This window comes from Anser anser, assembly GCF_964211835.1.
Source record: "Anser anser genome assembly, chromosome: 15".
Classification (NCBI taxonomy): Eukaryota; Metazoa; Chordata; class Aves; order Anseriformes; family Anatidae; genus Anser; species Anser anser.
Genome location: NC_139736.1, coordinates 17,093,521 through 17,114,423, shown reverse-complemented (window position 1 = coordinate 17,114,423; position 20,903 = coordinate 17,093,521). Strand labels below are relative to the sequence as shown.

General features: G+C 39.7%; 1 protein-coding gene across 35 annotated transcripts in view; it reads right to left on the bottom strand.

Moving 5' to 3' along the window:
* The window catches only part of LOC310881924 (uncharacterized protein), a gene marked incomplete at its 5' end in the record, with an annotated part of 61,146 nt that overhangs the window by 39,851 nt on the left and 392 nt on the right, over positions 1-20,903 (bottom strand). For 10 of the 35 annotated variants that reach the window (XR_014572688.1, XR_014572689.1, XM_083799869.1 and 7 more), the window contains 2 exons: positions 9,060-9,159; positions 20,185-20,249. Coding sequence is in view for 2 of the 35 variants with exons in the window: in XM_083799869.1 (XP_083655995.1) it covers positions 9,105-9,159; positions 20,185-20,249 (120 nt within the window). Of the gene's footprint in view, positions 1-145; positions 364-1,064; positions 1,226-2,282; positions 2,632-2,655; positions 4,141-4,160; positions 9,039-9,059; positions 9,160-20,184; positions 20,250-20,454; position 20,903 lie in introns of those variants that run through there. The other 25 variants (XM_083799846.1, XM_083799853.1, XM_083799862.1 and 22 more) reach the window with 18 other exon arrangements.

Below are 20,903 nucleotides of genomic sequence, written 5' to 3'. Positions count from 1 at the left end.
ACTCCAAAGAAGAAGCTGGTTTTTAAAGTGCTGATAGCAGTCCTAGCAAGTAGAAGCACCATGTTTACAGTAAAGCCTCACTGGAGAAAACGAGTACTGTTTTGTACCTCCATGGACTCACTATCTACTGTTCTTTCATTCCTACCTCAGTGTCCCAGGTCCCTTTTCACCCCTTGTTTATTCTGAGGCTGCTGCCAGGGCCAGCTCAGTGCCTGGTTCTGCAGCAAGGCAGGGAGGTGCTTGAGTTGTCCACTGAGCCAGTTTAAGGGGTTTCATCTGAGCTGAGTTTCAGCAAACATGATAAGTGCTTCACTCCTGGGCTGTAACTCCTGGGACAAGAAGTCAGCAGCTAACCATGCAAACCTGGGAGGAGGGGAAGTTAGACAAGTTTTATAGGTTAAGCGCAAGACAAACCAAGTATGTATTCTTGCAATTAAGTGAGGATGGAAACATGTTGCTGGAAACATATAGATAAATTGAGAAAAGAATTCACAATGTTGGCAGCAGGTTATATGTAGTTAACACAGGAAGAGCAAGGATACAGGAACATTTTCTCAGTTTTAATTTACGAGACTATGAAATAGGCTCACAATGAAAGGAGAATAAAGTGCTTGATATGGTTCTCTCAGACTTCAATAACATAAAAGGCTCAAAGCTCCCAAAGACTCCAGATCTTTTTGGACTTCAGTATAGTCTTCCTAATACATTGACTAAAGTTCTGCTCTTCTCACATATGGGAAACAGACTATTTTAAAAGATAGCTAGATCACATATGTAAAGAGAATATGTGAAGAAGAAACAGCTCTAGAATCTTTCAAATTTGTGTCCTTCTGGTGCTTAAATAGAAAGCTGTTCTTACTGGGTTGAGTCAAACATGTTTAAAGTAAAGACAGGATTAAATGTAGCTGGTATTCTAAGTAGATTTAAAAAAAGTAAAAATCAGAGCTTCTTTACTGAAAGGGCAGCATTAGCTTCCTACTAAACCGCACCAACAGAGCTTGGTTAGAAGAAAGTCACGCATCTAATGAAACAGGACGTGGGTAAAGAGGGAGAGGAACAGATACCTTTTCGAGGTAACTGGAGGTACCTCTCTGTGACATCAGCCTCTCAGGCTGAACAAGTACTGCAACATTAGGTACATGTGCCCAAGAACTGCTATAAACCACTGTGATCTGGGGTCCACTGGGAGGATTGACACAAAAATCCAGTCTCCATTCGATTCATACTGTGTTTGAAGAAGACAAAGCTTGTTAGAACAGAACAGAGAAATGCACCTAGAGTAAAAAGCCTGCATGCTGAGAACCAATGCAACATTTTCTGAAGACATGGTAAAGAGCTCCCCAGGGACTTCTGCAATGACATCCTGAACTGGATGAAGTATCCTAAGACAAATAACATCAACGGATGAGAGTAATGGGGAAACTCAGATGAGAACACAGTGGATAAGTGACTCAATACAGCAGACTTCACATACTCTTTCAGGAACGATTTAGAAATCCCATATGGCTTTTGAACTGCTTGAGCAATTTAAATGCTAATGATAGAACGTTACTACATCCCACCAAACCCACAACCATTTGCACCTACAAAGCATTGTTAAGTCCTTATTTTCACAACACCTAAATTCTGTTTTGATCTGCAAACTACAACGGCTTCCACATACACTAGAGGCCTATAAGGACAAGACCTTTACCTTCCAGCACCTTCTGCAAGGCTTTAATGCAACTACAGCAGTCCTGCAAGGTTGTAAGAGAGCAGTGACACAGGCTAACTTGCCCTGTTTGTGAGGTGGAAAAACAACAATAAAAAAACAGAATGACTGAGAAAATATAGAAAAAGCTTCTACCTTTCAACTAAATAGAAGCGTAAGGCGCCAAGGAATATTCCCTCCCTTCCCTCCAGGGAAAGGATCAAACAACAACCCAGGCCTGGAGAAGGCAGGATTTCAGGGACCACTATGTTACCAAAGTTACAGATGAACTGCAACTTTTCCATTTTCCTCCATTAGGGAGAATTTCCCCAAGTACAATATTTCTGGGGCATTACTTGTCACCATCTCCTAAATACCTGGCAGTTCTCAATGCCTGTTTGACTTTGGACGTGTTTAGACACTGTTCTCTACTGCCTCAAGCCACCCAACAGAGCTCTTCAGAAACTAATAGCATTTGACATGCATTTGTCCAAGGTATAGCTTTCTCCACCCTCCTATTCTTGTGTAGATGTAAGTTTATGCATGCCTGTAACTGTTCTAGAAAAAAGAAGCAGATCATAATTTTAAATACCTTAATTATGCTATAAAGTTGGTTCTTTCAAGAAGGCGTTGGCAGCAAAGCAACTTTCAGAACCCCTGTGTTTTCATATTGTACTGCATCACCAATATTGAGAGATAATAGCAAACTTCTGACTTGATTTAGGTCAATTATTTGTTAAGTAAAACATCAGCGCAACAAGTGGCTATGTTATCACAGAAGAGGACTGGCTTCACAGATAGCACAGACAATTTCTGTGCATGGCTCTTTCATTACGTGCTTAGGAAGTATCCCAGAGATTTTTTTCCCTGATCAGAGGAAATGAAAGCTTTTGTTTCTGAATCTACAAGCAAACAGTCTTTGCTTAAGCTTCAATTCTAATAGAACATTACCATCATGTGCCTACCTTTTAAGCACTCCCTGTATGAGACTAACAAAACAAAAAAGGCATTTACCTACCACAGCAGCATTCCTCTGGCCAGCTCAAGCCAGATACTTTAAGATGCTCCCCCATACACCCTATAACAAATTTAAGTGTGCCCTGATAGATTTATACTAGTCAGCTGGGGCACCCCCTAATAGCATAGGAGCTGCACCTGTTTAGATTTCAACCAACAAGAACTCAATATCCCAGGTCCAGAGCTAAATTGAATGGCCCATGCCATATGGTAGCAGGATTACCCTTCTCTGTACCCTCATTCACCTAGTCCAGACAGTAATACAAGTTACTAGCTTACAAAAGATGTACCTTTTTTCAGGCACCACTGATAAAACATCTAGAAATTCCTACTTTTCTCTCAGAATCACTTGTAAACATTATTTAGTGAGGAAAAAAAGAATCAGGAAGATAGATATTGTACCAACCCAATAAAACTAACATATAAAAAAAAAACCACCATAGCTAGCTAGTACTCTAGATGGACAAAGGGCTGTATTTAACCCCAGTACTAATCTTTGTAACTGTAGCCTTTTAACACTTCCAGCCTTTTCCCCAAAGGTGACTTGAAAAACACTTCCCCTTTTCCAAGGGGGTGATAAAAGCTGACTTATCCAGACCTTGATGATAAGATTAAATTAAAATTCCTAAAGGGAAATTTATATTAAGATACTCCTGAGCAGCCATAGGAGACTGGCAAATGTGTGAATTTCAGGTTACATTCAGCCACAGTTTTAGACCTCAAGACTACCGAAGAGTAAGCTTATAAACTAGACAGAGAAGGCATGAGGAAATAGCAGAAAATAATCTTTGAAGAAAATGCAAGGACCTGCTATTAACATGGAGGTGGTGTACAGGTGATAGAAAATCAAGAATCAAAGGATGACCCAGTGCAGAGTAGGGAATAACTACTCAAGCAATAAAAAGATGAAGATTACATCTTAATCAGCATCTTTTGTTTCAGTTGAGTCTATGGAAAAAAAGTTCATTCACAAGTAGGAAAATAAAGTAGCAACTATCATCTCAGCACACAAGACAGAGAAAAAGGCCAGTGAGGCTGATAGCTAAAAATGTCACGGAACAAAGGGCCAGAAGGAGACGCACAAATAAGTAAAAAAGTAAAGAACCACAGGAGCAGAAAATGTCACCTCAGTTTTGTATTAAGCACAACAGAACAGAGAGACAGAGATACACTGGAGCACATATGTTAACCTTATTCCATACATGGAAGCACTGAGAGATTTGTTTTCATAACAGATTTATTGCCATAGAAAGCAACTCTCCCACCCTACCTCCAGTCATAACAACATTTTGTGAGCAAAGCTCACAAAAACCATGAAAGGTCAAGGGAAAATGTTGTTCTGCTTACTCTATTTTTTTGCCCAGCCTCTGAAGGAAACCCCTCAAGCTGACAATTGCAAGAGCTTGGGAGCTTGGTACAACTGACAAAGCTCAGCGAGAGTTTTACATCTCACCTGTGCAAATCTTCTCTAATGTGATGAGAGCTGCTAGGAAGAGACGTATGAAACAGATGCCACAGTGAAGAACTAGCCCTGCCTACCACTGATGCAGAATGACCAATGCTATTGTGGGATTGTCTTTTTAAACCCAGAAGAGAAATGAGTCATTGATCATAATAATGTTAGATCAGAATCAATGATTCTGCTTTGTAAGATTTGACTCTGGAGTGATTTATCTATTGCACAAATTGCTTTTCCTAACAAATTCAATCTCTCATTTTAGGATAGCAACAGTTTAGGAATGGTAGGTGTGTGGTGTTAGACTGCGTGCAGCCTTCTGTGTAACCCAGGAATTATTATATCCTTCCAATTTGCTGGTTAGTTTAAAGAAGTCATATTAATTTTCTGATTCTTAATTCAAACATTCCTATGTAGGCAGATGATTATAGTCTGCTCTGTTCTTAGTAGGCATGAGACACAAAATACCTGGTGAATGACCTAAGTAATTGAGAAACCAACATCTGTTTCTTCTCTTTCTTCTCCATTTACTACGAAGAGGATTATAAAGGATAGATAAAATAAGAAACAAAGACACTAACTGACGTGTATGTAGTATGTAGTGTGAGTCCTAAGAACTAAAGCAGGCAAGTCGAAATAGATTCAAATTCCCAGCCCCTCTGATCCACTGTAAAACAAATCACTTACTCATTCTGCTTCAGCTGAGAGACTAGTACCCTAGGAGCAAGCAGATACTGCAGGACGGACCTGCTAAATTCATCTTGTTTGATAAAAGTTATTAAGCAGAAACAATCAGATAGAAAACTCCATTTACACATTTGTAAAACTTTAATATTCTAAAATGTCAAAGCATAAACACAATGCAGCCTTTAAAATCATGATTAAGACTAGAAAATTAAAGCTTCCCAACTGTATACACAGAACACAATTATAGCTACCGTGGATTTAACAGAGATTCTGTGCTAAAAGTTAAAATGCGTTTCAGTGTTTAAGGAACAACTTTCTCTTACATGGACCCTCTGGGCTCATACTGTTCATGCTTGATGTGCTTCTAGAAGTGGGTGGATTACAAGGTGGAGTTTTGCGTGTATGAAAGAGGACATACTGCCCTACCTTTTGAAGAGAATGATCAATGGTGCATATAAGTCTAGTACCCTGTGTACAGTGTGTTTAGGAGTATTTCTTGCATGACTGTCAGAATGTAAGAGCATTTTCATGTGCATAAAGCATTTATAACACTACCTATGTAAATGCTTATAATTAAAAAAACTATTCCCAAGATGTCTTAAGTGGATCAGAAATTTTGGCAAAAAAATGGGAGACAAGTCAGACGTCAGCTCCACAATTCACAATACTACAACTATGCCAAAGTTTTCTATAGGAGACTCCTGAGAAGTGCATAATATTTTTTTCATCTAATTCTCAGTGAAGCTCCTGTTTGGTAAACAATGTAAAAGAAAAGTCTTTTCATATTTAATGACATTTCCATTCCCCAGGTTTGGAGGGAGTGAAACAAACTTGAGAAAACCACCCATTCTGGAATTTTGAAAGTAAAGCTGATAGAAACAGCTAAAGCAAGAGAAAAGTAATTGCTAGCTGTGCCTGTAATCTGAATCTTTCTTTAAAATCGATATTTCCTTCAGATATTTGCCTCCCACAACATCTGAGGCGGATGGACTCGCTCTGACTGACTTCTCCTAAAACACAGGAGCGTACTGTGAATGAAAAGGCTTCAGAAGTTCTGTTCAGAAACTGTGACTGCATCTGTTTTGCTTGTAAAATCGAAGCCTTCAGGGTGACACACAGAATGGTCAGGATGCAATTCCTATTTTCTATTTCTTTGTTCACAAAGATTTGCAGGTCCAGAGAAACTAGAGATAGATTACAGCAGTGCTCTTGCATGCTACCTGCTAGTTTTTCTGCTCCCTATGTATTAGTTAAAATATTACTTGATCATCTCTCTAAGATTTATTGTAATAATATGCTCTTACAGTGCATTTTGTGGTTAAGCAGCATATGTGAGTTTGAATAGTTCTAAAATAAATATTACAAAATAGGCAGAGCTTTTAAAATGATATAACCACTTTGTCTTTGGAATGGGAAAAACTTTGGAAGTTAAATGAATGGTAATAGTAACTGTAATATAACTGACTGTATGTTAATAGTGTTGCTAAAATCAGGCATTTTACCCTATGATATTTACATTTTTTAAATTTGGGTATTTATTGCACTGTTAATGACCAGATTGAGTGCCAACCCAGTCTGGTTTTCTAGCAGCACTCTTCCTTTCACTCTCTGTGTGCAGACCAGCATTACCTCCTTGAATTGAACAAAGGAGAAAGATAACATGAGATGTTTCAAACATTCTTTATGTTCACTTCTCCACTACAAGGGCAATAAGTGGAAATTACTGGAAAAACAAACAAACAAAACTATTTCATGCTCCACTTTATTATTTATTCCCTGTATTGTCTAATCTCTTCCAACTTCTGCTCAGCAGTGCAGTCTGTCTGACTGCAGCTGGCAGATGCAAGAGCAGACCAGGCATTACACAGCCTTGCTATCTAGGGAGAAATTCTGCTCTGTGATTTGATCTTGGTGCATTTCTTTCCTTGTAACCTTCCTGCATGAAATATGACATGATGCCCCTGGGATTTTGTTTCTCTGAGCAATTTTTGTTGATTGAATTATGGAAGACTGGTAGTATACAACATACAGTGTACATCTACATTGACTATAGACTATAGACTATATTTTCTATATCTTCAGTGTATACATATTGTATATGCGTATATGTACTGTTTATATGTGTATGTTTATGAGTGTGATATATCATTGATGAGTTCACAGTTCTTTGCAAACCATCACATTGGACAAAGAAAGAATGTGATAGGAAGAGGGGAGGAAAATCTATGAGTATAGTAGATGTACCAGCTAAATAATTCAAGAGATTCTGGAACAGATATGTCATCGGACAAAGGTTACCATAGAAATGCACTGCAAGTAAAACTTATTTAACATAGATTTGTACATGTTTCTTTACAAAAGGCATTCTTACTTTCATACTGAACTAAAAGTCCAATTCTTACAATTCCCACTACAAGTGGCTAGAAATCTTGTGCATTCTGTGACTTCATAAATCATTAATAAACTGAAATGTTTGCTAAGCAGTAAATCTTTTCAAAGAGGGACTACTGTTAGTAACCAAAGGTTGAATATGACAGACCCTGAAGAATTTTAAGACCCTTCCTGTGAATTTAAACTAAACAGATTGCAGACTGCTGTACTGTTTGCTCTTTAAACAAAATGGCACATGTATAATTAGCAGTCAAAAATGATTGGGCTACAGGAAGCAAAATTACTGAATGATATTTAGGACTATACTCTTGGTTAATGTAAGTTTATTACAGAACAGAGGAAAAGATTTTTCCACGTTTTTCAACAAAACCAGCAGATACTTACGAGCTCCACTTAAGCCATTGCACTTAAATGGCTTAAAAATCTGAAAAATGATTAGGGCATCAATTTATTATGCACACAACTACATTTGCCAAAAAACACACATAAATTTTGTTGTGACTTCCATGTTTATCAGCTTTCCACAGTCTTGAATGCAAAAAGTGAGAAACCTACATTGTTTTGCATATATTTTACCCATTGTATGAAAGCACATACTGCTACTAGCTGAAATAACCTCCTTTACTTCATAAGCTACGAATATGAAATCACAGAGGAAAAGGAGAAGTAGCTTTATAGATAAAGTTATCAAGCACTGTTGGAGATAATGTACTGCATCTATAGTGACTGTCTATCTTAGCATGTCCCCATTCAGTTGCTTATAGAAAACTACAAAGCATCACTGTTACCTTCCATACAGCTACGCACGTGAGCATTACTGATCTCTTACCCTTTCCTTGAAAGAATGCTCAGACTATAAGTAGAGGATGTAACCTTAAAACAATTTTTTTCTACTTTATTTATATATTCCTTAACATTAGGTTAATTCCAATATACAATATCACCTACACCTACATTCTTATGTCCCAACATCCCCTTAGCTTTGTGCTGTTGAAACAAATCATCTGGCTCTACTCTCAAAATCCTCTTAGGGTAGATACTTTGATTTAGTGAATTATATGTTTTGCCAACCATGCTTGTATATGAACAAAATAAATGCAATCAAAACCTGTAAACTTTACTAAAATGGAAATATTCTTTCACCCTGATACAGTGACAGATTCGACTAAAAAAGAGTGGGCCAAACAGGTCATGTGTAACATTCTTCTAGTCCTTTCATGATAACATATAGCGCTGTGCCACAGGGAACAATTTTCAAGTGCATATTATTACTTAAATAAAGAAACACAGAGCTTTAAATGACGAATTTATACATAACTGGGAGCAAGATAATGTTGTTGCTGTTGTGCGATCAAGTGCCATAGTTTCTTCATCCCTAAGACACATTGTAGGTCATACAAAAATATAAACTAACATATGTCCTGACTGATTTAATATTAAATTTAATTCTCTTTGTATGGATGTTTCCAGAACATGGGTCCTGCAGCCTCACAGATCTTAATTCCTAGAGTAACCTAGGCACATGTGAACACATTCAAGTAGAGACAGCAGAAAATGGTTAGGCACATACCATTGACATTCTATGAACAGCTGTCATTTTTAGAAATTTCAACTTCCTGATACCTATAATGATTCACTTATCTGCATCTAAAACCTGATCAAATAGGGAACTGATGACATAAATGTGTCCTTAGATCCTAAAAAAAATGCCATTGCTAAGAAATTCCTTGTCAGTCTCACTACCAGATACCCTCTGGTGAACTGAGCATAGCAAAGGGTCGTGCACCTCAACCCTGCAGATACTTCAGTGCTACTCACCATACACAGCTGCTGTGGCACCATGCTCTCATCTGGCTCCCCTGCTTATTCTCTCTCTGCTTGTTTCACACTGCATCGTGCAGGAAATTTCACACACGTCCTACAAAGAGAGAATTTGTTTAGTTTCGTGAAAAGGAGGCTAACAGGAATTCTAATAACTGCCTACAACTATTTGAAAGGGATTTATAAAGACATTGGAGCCAAACTCTCCTACATGCTGTTAAACAGTATAGCAAGGGCAATGATCACGCATCGCAGCTCTGAGGGTTCAGCCTGAACATTAGGAAATGCTTCTTTACCAGGAGGGCAGTACAACACTGAGACAGGCCAAGAGAGAAGTGGTGGGATTTCCACCCCTGGAGGATTTAAATACTGAGCTAGACAGTCTTATCTCAGTCTTTCAAGCAACATTTTTCTGTCTCTATCATTCTTTAGATACAAGTAAGCCTCAGATCATCATGAAAGACAAAGCAAAAGTGCATCAGTAAGAACCGTATCAGTTCAATGGAAACAATCATAACCACCATCTTGAAAGGTTCATAGAATTCATCTTTGACAGGCTGATTAAGCTTCATAATAAGCCTGGATGGCAGGTAAGTATAAAGTCCGTTTCATAGGTAAGAAGTGATGTGGCCAACCTAGCATTATAAGAAGAGTAAATCTAGTGAAGTCTCTGCAGTCTTGAGCTTGTATTCTAGCCAACAGAATAATTTACCTCAAAAAGAAAAGAAGCAATCCCCAAAACCTTCTGCACTGTTCAACGAGCTCCCCAGGAGAGGGTTTTGGTTACCTGCCCACTCTCAAATAAATAAATAAATAAATGATCAGATTTTGAAACTTTCATTCATTACTGTGAGTGCCCTTCTACCAAACTTTTAACCTTCAGGACAAGATGATCTCAAGAGAAGACCTTGGCCCATTTGGTTCCTCCATGGGCTAAGCACATCGAGTGAGTTACACAACTTGTATGGAAATGTGAACTCATGTTATTCCTTTCCTTCTGAAATATTTTGGATTATATTTGCTGTTAAATTTTTGTGAAGACACACCTGTAAAATGGCTTTGCACAGGAACAAAATTGAGATATATATTCGCTCAGTAAATGAAAGAGGAAGAACTACAAGGCTAGTTGTTATATGAGAATATAGTTTTCCACAGATAGGACTATAAATAGCATCCTACGTGACATTTTAACCGCAGACAAAAGAAAGCAACACAGTTTAGATGGGATTCTTAAAAGGAAGAGCAATGAGGCTGTTGTGGTTTTCTGAAAGCAGGCCAGCCTGGGCACTCCGGTCGCATCTCATTCAATCTGAGCAGCCCGCGTGCTGCCAGCAAGAGATATGTTTCCTTAAAATTGCCAGGAATGCAAAGCAATATGAGACAAGTCTAGACTGATCGCAGTATAAATGCAAGAAGCAACAAAGTGGATCCAAGTGTGTGGTGGATGACATTTGCCTGGCAAGGAAACAGTTACAAGTGTTCAAGTCCTGGAACGGGGTGGGGGAAAGGAGGGTGGGAGAAAGAAACCCTTTCCCAGAAGAGCACTTGTTTCCACTGAAGACTTCACCTCCCATCAGTGGGGAAATTCAGCTTAGCTAAATTTGCTCTCCTCTTTTTTGGGCAAATACATCTCCCTCTTTCTCAACACAAGTATTTGCAGATCAGGTTGAAGAGCCAGGTCCTGAACACAGCTACTGTACAAGCCATGCAGATTGATCTCACTCAAAAATTGCTGTTTCTGCTAAACCCACCAGATTATGCCCTGAGCTGTTGCTCTCCCCTTCTTTTGCAGGTACCCCCCTGATGCCCGTCCACCTACCGAAAACTTATTTGCAAAAATCCTGTACTTTGCCTTATCTCACTTCTCGATCATCCTAATGACACTACCTCTTAAAAAATAAAAATACATTTTTTAATGGCTTTTACTTAAAATTTACAGTGCTGCTCCTACCTTCCACAAATCCTGTCCTTGATCTAAACCCCAACACTGCGCAGTTTGCTCCCAGGGATGCTGTTCGAATTGCCCAACTTATTCAGCACCTATTCTGACGGGCAGACGTCAGTCCTGGACAAATGGCCCGCCTGGCAGAGCACACTTCGATTTCCTCTGACTTACATGTGTTTGTTTCCTGTGGAAACAGGCAGCAGGTCAGAGGGAAAAGGGAGGAGGGCCACACACACCCAGGGCTGAAAGCACGGTGCCGACAGACCTCTCTTGTTAGTATTTTCCTTCTCAGCTTCAAAGTTTTTCCACTCATTAATAGTCTTTGTTTAAACTTGTCCGTACCCTTTCTGTCAAAGTGATCTTTACAGTTTGCTGCAACACTATGGCATTTACTTACTTCCCAAAGTTTACTTAAAATTAGTGTATATATAGGTCCCAGCTATTATAATACAGCTTCACTTGCTTTGGGGATTATTTATTTATTTATTTATTTTTGTGTGAAGACCTGTATGATAGCATTTTAGTATTGCCACGTACCTACATTCAAACACAAGTACATTTTGTGATTGGCTTAAAAAATGATAGGTTTCACAAAAGAATGTTGGGCTTCTTTTAGATTATATTTTCTTCTTTTTTTTTGAATATGAATAAAGCCCTTTACCCTCATACCCAATATTCCTATGACTGTCTTTGAGAAAATGCTAAGTGCCTTGAGACTCCTAATGATGTTGCAAGAATTACAACACATGGCTGTCTCCCGATACCCTTCTGCACTGTTTACATAGTGGAAGTTAAAATGTAAAATTTGCAAGACTTGTTAATACCTTTAATTTATGTTTGTTATTAGAATAGTCTGTAACTCAATAAAAACTATAGTTCTTAGTAATGGTTGGGCTCAGGTTATGCCCGTTTAGCGTTAATTCTTGCAACCACTATGAAACAAATTCCACTCTGTAAGAAGTTTTTAAAAGTACACAGGTCCAAATCCTGTCTGTGGCAACATCCAGTTAAGTCAATGAGATTTAGAAATGCATATCTGAGGTCAGAATCTAGTTCACTGTCGTTTCACGCAGCACCAAAATGCTCACACGGAGCACATCCATATCCAAATGCATATCGCACTGACTTCGGTGTGTGTTAAAATCTCTAGAGGCTGAGTTTTCTCCCTTTTCTGTAATGCTCTTCTTGTGAGATTTAGCAAAGTGATCATTAGATACTTAAACTTACATAAGGCTTCAGTAGGAGCAATGTTCTGATCTTCTAACAGACAGCCTTAGAAGGAGCTAACACTTTGCATGCATGGAGACATACTATAATCGTAAACAAAGATAATGTATTTCCAAATGGCATACAGAGTAAGAGCTTTTGTAGTGTGTGCTAGCCCTCAGACAATATGTTAATCCAAAAACTCTTTTCAGATGACCCAGTTCATGGACTGGAATTTTTATCTGTACATATTTGGAAGTGTACATGTGTATGTGTGCACAAATTTATATGCAGAGAAGTGTGTCTGCACGGAGGCTTGCCGTTGAAGTGGGAAAGCTGCAGGAATGCTGTCAGTTGCTGCATGGGCCCCGCAGCAGAACATCTTATAGATGGGTTAGAGTCTAGTTCTGGGTATTTACAAGTGTGTTGTACAGAACAGAGTCACACAGCAGGACAGGGTCCTCACTGGTCGAGCTGGTTGTCATTCACCTTTTGCTGTGAATGGGTAAGTCTCTTTGTGTGCTTGGACATTAATAGGAAATAGGAATCCTAAGTAGCTTCTTTCACTTTACAGATGAAATGAAAAATGTCATTTATTCATTTCTTACATTCTAAACATCTGATGTTATTTGAAATATGCTGAAAATGAGCAATTATCTTGAGGCACAGGCAGGCAAGTTTTCTAACTTGTTCTTAATGACTTGTGAGCGGTTCAAGATTTCTGCTTTTTGGGTGACAAGGTCAGTAACCAAACTGACAAAATATATTCTTTATCTAAGTAGTACAAGTGGCTACTTTTCAAAATCATTTCTGTATTGGAGGGCACTTTGACCTTGTTTTGGACTTTGTTTGCCCTATCATATCCTAGTCTTGCCATTTTAACCACACACTTCAGCAGATTTCAAGCAATGGCACGTTTTCTGTGGCCAAGTCCTTATTTTTAATAACAAGTCCTCTTTTTTAACATTAAGATCTAGACTACTATCTTCATATCTCTAGCACAGTGACTGCTTAGAAGTCTTTTTCTTCTGTGTTTGATTAGTAAAGCTGATAGGTTTAGAGGGTTGGGTTGCTATTGTGATTGTTTTGGCAGGATGGAAAGAAACATACAAGTTTATTTGTAATGTATGAAGTCCTTGACATACTGTACTGTACTTCAGAGGCTCCACAATTTATTTTTTGTTGTGGCTTGCCTTTAGTCCTTGCCAATTTCTTTCCTTTCCTTTTCCAAATAAAGCTAAGCTGTCAAAACCTAAGGTTACAGATTTTAACAGCTAGATCCAATTACTGAGCTCATTTTTTTATTTACTATAGTCTGCACAACTTTTGACTAAATAGAAAATCTCTGCATATGGGCTAGAGAGAGCCACTAGCCAACAGAAGCAAAATATCCTCCTGATTTCACCACCCCTGGACTGAATGCTTTTGCCACCGTCATCCATAACCATTTTCTGAAATACTGCTTTTAAAAAGTTCTCATAATGAAATCACCGCACTGGCAAATAGCTTTGTCAGATCCAGTAATAACTTTTCCAGGGGCAGCAACACAGTTTGCTTTGGCTAGTTTTTGTCAGAATTTTTTATTGGTTTCCTTAAAGAATTTTTATTGGTTTCCTACAACTTTAATACAAAAAGAGCATTTTTCAAGAGAACATGCAAGAGTGGGGAAGAAAAGGAAGGGCGAGCTCTTCCTTTTCAATTAAACCATCTCCATAGGTCCTGCATATCAGCATGGGAAAGAAAAGGAAAATTGGAAATAATATATCCTATATATGTCTACTGCATAAATCATGGAACAGAGCTCCCTGACATTCTGTGCTATTTACACCCAAGTCTTTCACTTGTTTCAGCAAAACCTTACTGCAGCTACCTAAAGGCTTTCATTTTCAGGTGTATTTTTGGGGAGGGAGGGACTCACACATCATTTGGTTCAGCAGGTGACAGCAGAATAAGGGGCAGCTGGGGAAGTGTACTCATTGAGATGGAGGTGGGGAGTAAGAAAAAGAAAGTATCTTCAGAGTTCTCAGGATTTCATAAGTTTCTCAGAACTTCTTCCAACTGCCCTGTTCTAGGCTCAGCAAGCCTAATCAAGGACTTCAGTTCTCAAGCAGTCAAGGATTGTTGGGAAGCTACAGCTCTTACTTAACCTCATTATGTTCCTCTGGGGGGGAGAGAGAGTGCTTCCAAGGCTGGAGTGGGAAAGGGTATGTGAGTAAGGTTGTTTACCAAGGGCACACTAGAGTTTGTAAAGGTATGAAACACTTTCTACAGGTATACCACGGCTCTCCAGGATGAAAGCAAAGAGCCCTCTGACACTGGCAGGTGGGAAGAAGTGGTGAGGGCAAAGCTGTGAGAACCTTGGTGTGCCTCAGTGGTTTGTAAGGTAGCTAATGAAGTCAGTGAGCTGATGTTCTATGTCTGGCAGCTCCCTTTGTATGGCCTTTTAAAGAACCATGAGAGAGAAGAAGCCTATTTTACTTTTTTAATTCTCTCATTGCTTTGTCCCTTCCTCCCATCACAGAGCTGTCCAATGGTGGAATCATTCTCCAGCATATTTCCTAAAGTCCGCAGGAGGAAGAAATCATATTCATCTGGATTTTGAGCATTAGCAGATCGTGATTTTTCTCCAAAAAACATATGTTTTATAAGTAGATTAATTCTATCCCTAACACTTTGTGTGTTGCATAATAAGGCATGGATGCTTCCAAAGAAAGCAGTTTAGGCATCTCAGCTCCAGATTACCAAACCTTCCAACGCTGAGCATTTACAGTTGTGTTTCATATTACCTTTGAACTATCCAGGCCCTATTTTACAGAACGTCCTGTATGAATTTTTAACTCTAAATAAACAAAACATAGGTTTCACCTTCGTATTTCTGCAAAGCTGTTTGTCAGAACTTACGTTAAGAAAAAGTGACCAACAATGGAAAGACTAAAGGTGCAGCATAGGAAGCTCTGTGAATGACAGCACCACAAAGTGCAGGCAACATTTACTGTTCACAGAAAGCACCAGACAAAGTATTACAAATGGCTGTTTTGTGCACTTCATGTGTAAGCTGACCTTTCAAAAACCTAAAGCTCTGTACTAGTTTTCCCCATGCTACTGTACCTGAAGTGCACGAGGTTTCTTCTATCAGTGTTCTTTTAAGAATGCTTTGAAGTTCATTCTACACCTCCCTAAGCATTTGGCAATTACTACCTCTTCAAATGAAAAACTAATACAGAAAAAACACAGCTCAAACAGGAATACAGTCATTCTCTCTCTTTTTTTTTCTTTTTTTTCTCAGCCATAGGAATCAATGACTGTGGGGTAATTCAGCATCCACCCTGCTGGGAGACAGAAACTAAGAGGAAACTTGCAACCTACAGTCTACATCCTAGATAACTGTCACCAAAAAAAAAAAAAAAAGGAAAAATTGCTATGGAAAGGTTATTTTCTCACTCATTTATATACAACAATCACCAGAAAAGAAATGCAAAGGTAGAGATCCGGTATCTCAATCAGATCCAATTTTTGACATTACAGAAGAATAGATAAGAGATCTTACTGGACTTCATTTCAACTAATACCTTGAGGAATATATGAACCATCCATCTGCTGGTGCTTAAAAAACAGGTCTAAACTTGCTAAATAAGGCCATTATATTCAGACTTTCTTCTAATTCAGATGCTAAAGTAGAAGTGTTGTACTAAAAAGTTTGTAATTTCAACTCAACCTGAAAAGAGAATAAGTTTTTGGGTCATCTTACACAAGCTCCTTATATAAACCCCTTATACCAACCCATGTGCTACTGTTTATGGGTACACATGAGCCACCAAGTCTAGAATGGCAGCAATCCTATATTCAAACACAAAAGATGCAGTAAGTGTAAGGTAGAGTAAAACTAACCAGAACTGATGGAAACAACTACAGGAAGAGAAAGACCCCTTCATCATCAAAGCCCTCTAATGCCTTGCCCAAATGGTTAATGATATTATCACTACATTGGTGATACGCAGACTGGAGAACTGGACAATGAAGTGGTTGGAAAATTGGCTGGCTCAAAGATTTGTGACCGGTGTTGCAATGTCCAGCTGGTGACCCGCAGAATCCTTCGGGGGACAATACCAAGACCACTACTGTTTAATGTCTTTATTAGTGACCTGGCTGCTAGCACTGAGGTCACACTCAACAAGTTCACAGACTATACCAACTTGAGAGATGCAGTTGATAAGCAAGGTGACAGGGCTGCTAATCAGAAGAACCTTGACAGATCGCAAAAAGGGACAGACAGGAACTGCATAAAATTCAACAAAGCTCAACGAGTGCAAAGTCCTGCAATGTGGACTGAGGGATGACAAGAAACAATTTAGGCTGGGCACCAGCTGCCCAGGGAGCAGCTTTGCAGAAAAGGCCCTGGGGGCTGTGATGGGCAAGCTAAACATGAGACAGCAGCGTGTTCTCGCAACAAAGGTTTGTCACCTGCTGGGTCATGTTATCAAGAGCTGCCAGCAGATTAAAGGATGTGGTTATTCCACTGGATTTGGCACCTTTTAGCCCACCCAGGGAATACTGGATCCAATTTTGGTCCTCCCAGTTCAAGTGAAACACTGAAAAATTATAGAGGGCCAAGAAGAGGGACATTAAGAAGATCAGAGAGTTGAAGAACTTGACATATAAAGAAATCTTGAAAGAATTGGGTTTGTTTCGCCTAGGAAAGAAAAGCCTCAGGGGTGGTCTCATGGTATTCCAATACCTAAAAGATAGCTATAGAGGAGGTGGAGGTACTCCATTCACAAGGACACACAGTGGCAGGACAAGAAGCAACAGGTACAAGATGCTCCACAGAAAATTGCCTGGATATAAGAAAAAAATCTTCACTGTGAGGTTGCCCAAAGAAGTGCTGGAATCTACCTTACCAGTAATATTCAAGACTTACTCAGACAGCCTCTTAGATAACCTAATCTAAGGCCCTGCTTTCAATACAAGTTTGGACCAGGTGATATCCTGAGGTCTATTCCAACTTAGACTTTTCTATACTTCTGTAGGTGTAAACACAGCAAAAACAAATAATGTGTGAAAAAGAAAATTATACACAATGCTGTTAATACACATCATGAAAAATGTATTCCCTTCCCACTGTCCTTAAATTTTTAAGAAACTTTTCCACAAACTGATGAGAAAGCCAAGCTATTTTTTAAAATCAAAATAACATTAGTATTTCATTACAATGGAAAAGCCGAGAGATTTTATCGTCTAGTCCCATTTATTTCACTAATGATACGTTATGTCTGAAAAGCATTATGGAAAGTAAGAGTCTTCAGCGTCATATCTGAGTGCTAAATTAAGGCTTCTGATCGCCTTCTTCACAACCCTACATTGAGATCAGCTTTGTCTGCAAGTAGTCCTATCTTTTGTCATAAGAGTATAGTTTTGGATCTTTCAGCTTGCAAATGTCCTGCCCTGTTCAGTGGCAGTGAGAAAGAGCAAGGATCCAACTTTCAGTTGGTTGCTCACAGAATACAGACGTCCATACCACTCTTCCTAGCAGATTAAGAAAAATTTATTTAATAAATAATTAAAAGAAAAAAGGCAGCACAGCTCACATATTTTTGGCTTGTCCAAAGAAATAGTAAGGATCAAACCCAAGGAAACAGCTTGAAGGTGACAAGAGTGGTTCGGGCTCATTATCAGGAAAAGGTTCTTCACCGAGAGGGTGGTCAGGCACTGGAACAGGCTCCCCAGAGATGTGGTCATGGCACTGAGCCTGACAGAGGCCAAATAACATTTGGACACTGCACATGGTCTGATGTTTGGGTGGTCCTTTGGGGACCCAGAAGTTGGACTCGATGGCCCTTGTGGGTCCCTTCCAACTCGGGATATTCTGTGATTCTACGATTCTATGAAACCCTACTGAAATTTCTCAGTAAACACCAACTTTTGAGAACTCTGATATAACGTATGTTCTAAAATAAACAGTAAAGCCAGAGAGATTGTTCTTATCAATACTTCTGTTAGAACACCGATTCTCTGTTTAACTATATCTCATTGTGGAACTTTACTGTTATTTCCTATTTCTACATGTTTGTGAATGAAGGTTTAAAAACTGTAGCTACATAATTGCTAAACGCAAAAAAGAAATTACTATTACTCTATTTAGTTCTAAATTAATCAGAGCAACACTGATATCATGGTCCTATTTGACATATCTGCAAATCATCTGCAAGCTTTTTCACATCAAAATTTCAACATCTTGTACATACAAATATGTCAGTAAGACCAACATTTTGGCCTGAATTTCTATAATACTCTCTTGGTCATGATGGCTACACAGCCTGCACTTTTGAGACCCTGTTCCAAAAGTCCCTTGATTATAAAAGTGAATGATATCTACTGGAAAAAAGGCTTATCTCAAATTATGGGTAAATTGTGCCCACTGCTCATTCAGAGTCCAACAGCTGGTAGTGGGAGAGATACATCTGCTCATTTACAAATTCCACCTGGTTGTAAAGATGCAGTCTAAGATATGACAGGACAAGCAGGAAGAACTGACACGGAACGGTTGTCTTGTGTTTGCTCACTAAGAATTCTATTGTCAGTAACTTTGCTTTCAAAAGCTTATCTTTCCACATAATCTTGCCAAGGGAGGTACTTGGATATACCACCTTTTCCTTCACAGTGTTGTCCTTCATGCAAATGGGTTAAAGAGGAGCCAGGAAAGAGGTCAACAGCACTTTTGAGACACTTAGCAATGCATTAAAAAAGATCACTCGAAGAACATCCGTCCAGCATAAGTATGAAAAGTAAAACCTGGATAATTTGTTTACAGTTAAAGCCTGAAGTCATCTGGCAGTGTGTTGATATTGCTTTAAGAATATTTATTCTTAGCTTCTAGCTAAGAATGAAATATGGATGACAACTATACAACAATTAAAAACACAGGCAAGAGAAATTAATGAAGAAGAAAGATGGGGACTATTTTTACCACTAAATGTTACTGTGTTTTCTTATAGGGGCAATATTATACACTTTCTAGCAAGCAATGCCTTTAATGCAGTACATGATGAAGTAGAACAGTCAATTTTCCTCTTTCTAGTCACTTAAGTTGTAAGCAACAACATCTTTTGTTTAAAAACCAAGTGTTCTGTTTAATAGCACAATTCCACTGGCACACTTGTCTGTGTACGAAGGGAATGTTTTAAATAACTGCAGCTCTAATGCTTCATCCTGGTGGAGGTCAGGCTGCCCATGCTCCTAGCGGATGGCTCAGCACAAGGTACCGCTTTCTTTCCTGAAATCCCCGGGGATCGACAAGCAGGGACCCCTCTTCTACTGATGCTCCTAAGCTTCCTTCTTCTGCTCCTTCAAATCTACAAGCATCTCCTCTTAGAGCCACTTTGTATTCCTATTCCTGTCTAACTACACATCAATTACCAGAAAATATTGAATGGCCAACGGTAGCAGCCACTAGAGGACTTTGTCAGTCCCTCCTACACAGAAACTTGGGATATATGACCCTATAGAAATCTACAGTTGTGCAGTTTGTACTGTTTATGGCACTGGATATTCCTGTGTGTGGTTCTAAACTGATTTACGAGCATAACTTTTTTTTTGTTTGCTTTTGAAGTTTGGAAGTTGTTACAGAGTTAAAACTAACTGCAAACTGAGTGACTGACACAGCAGGACGGATTTCTGTCACAATGTCGTCATCTCCAGTTGAATTGCTCCTAGAGGTTGGCATGGTGGTGCACGTACATATGATGGGACTCTTTCACCTTTAGACTGTAACTTTGCTTTTTAGCAAGGCAAGAGATTCCCCACAGCTGCTTGTAGCCCCAAGCACTGCACTTCAGAGGGTGAAGATGCAATGAAGTAATTCAGGTCATGCTACTAGTTTTTGAGTAGTAAATAACAGAGTGTTTTGCTCAACAGTATAGCTACTGTTTGTGTAAAGACTTGAGGAGACAACTTTAAGCAGTGATAAGAACTTACTTTGAACAGCAGATGAGACCTTTTAGCCCTCTGAGCAAGCAAAGTGGCTGTACCAACACCGAAATCTGCAAGGCAACCAGAAGTTGAATTAGTCTTCTGTTTGTGAGTAGCATTGCCCGGCTGGCAACAGTCGTTATTTTGTCGTGTATTTTGTGAAAACTAAGCTGTAAATGGACACGGGTCATTACTGACTCCCGTTAGTGGTGAAGGCATGAAGCAAATCTCCTCAGGAGAGCTCGTCAGGTGTGCGTGGTTACCACCGGGGCTCACCCGAGGTGCCCGGAGCCGGCTTTCTGAACACAGCCTCAGCTCTTCAGTCAATTTTTTTTCTCTCCAACGAAAAAGATGACTTCTGTCCTCTCAGCTTCAGCGGAGATACGCTCTCCGTGAAGCAGGCTTTGCCTTAACATGACTCTCGCTCCGGTCGGCCTGGGGCCACTCCCTCAGCGGCTCAGCCTGCCGGCTCCCCCGGTCCCGGGGCTTTTCGCACCGAGCCCGGCAGGGAGGAGGAAAGGGAGGCCTCCTGACAAACAGCCGCCGGCCGCAGGACCGCCGGCCCCCGGCGCCTCAGCGGGGCGGCGGCGCTGAGGAGGCGCGTTACCGCGGCGGGCCGCCGACGCGAAATGGCGCCTCCCGGCCGCCCCGCCATGTCCCCCCGGGGGACTCCCTTCCCCGCACACAAGCCCCAGTGGGCGCCCCCCGAGCCGTCCATCCTCGCT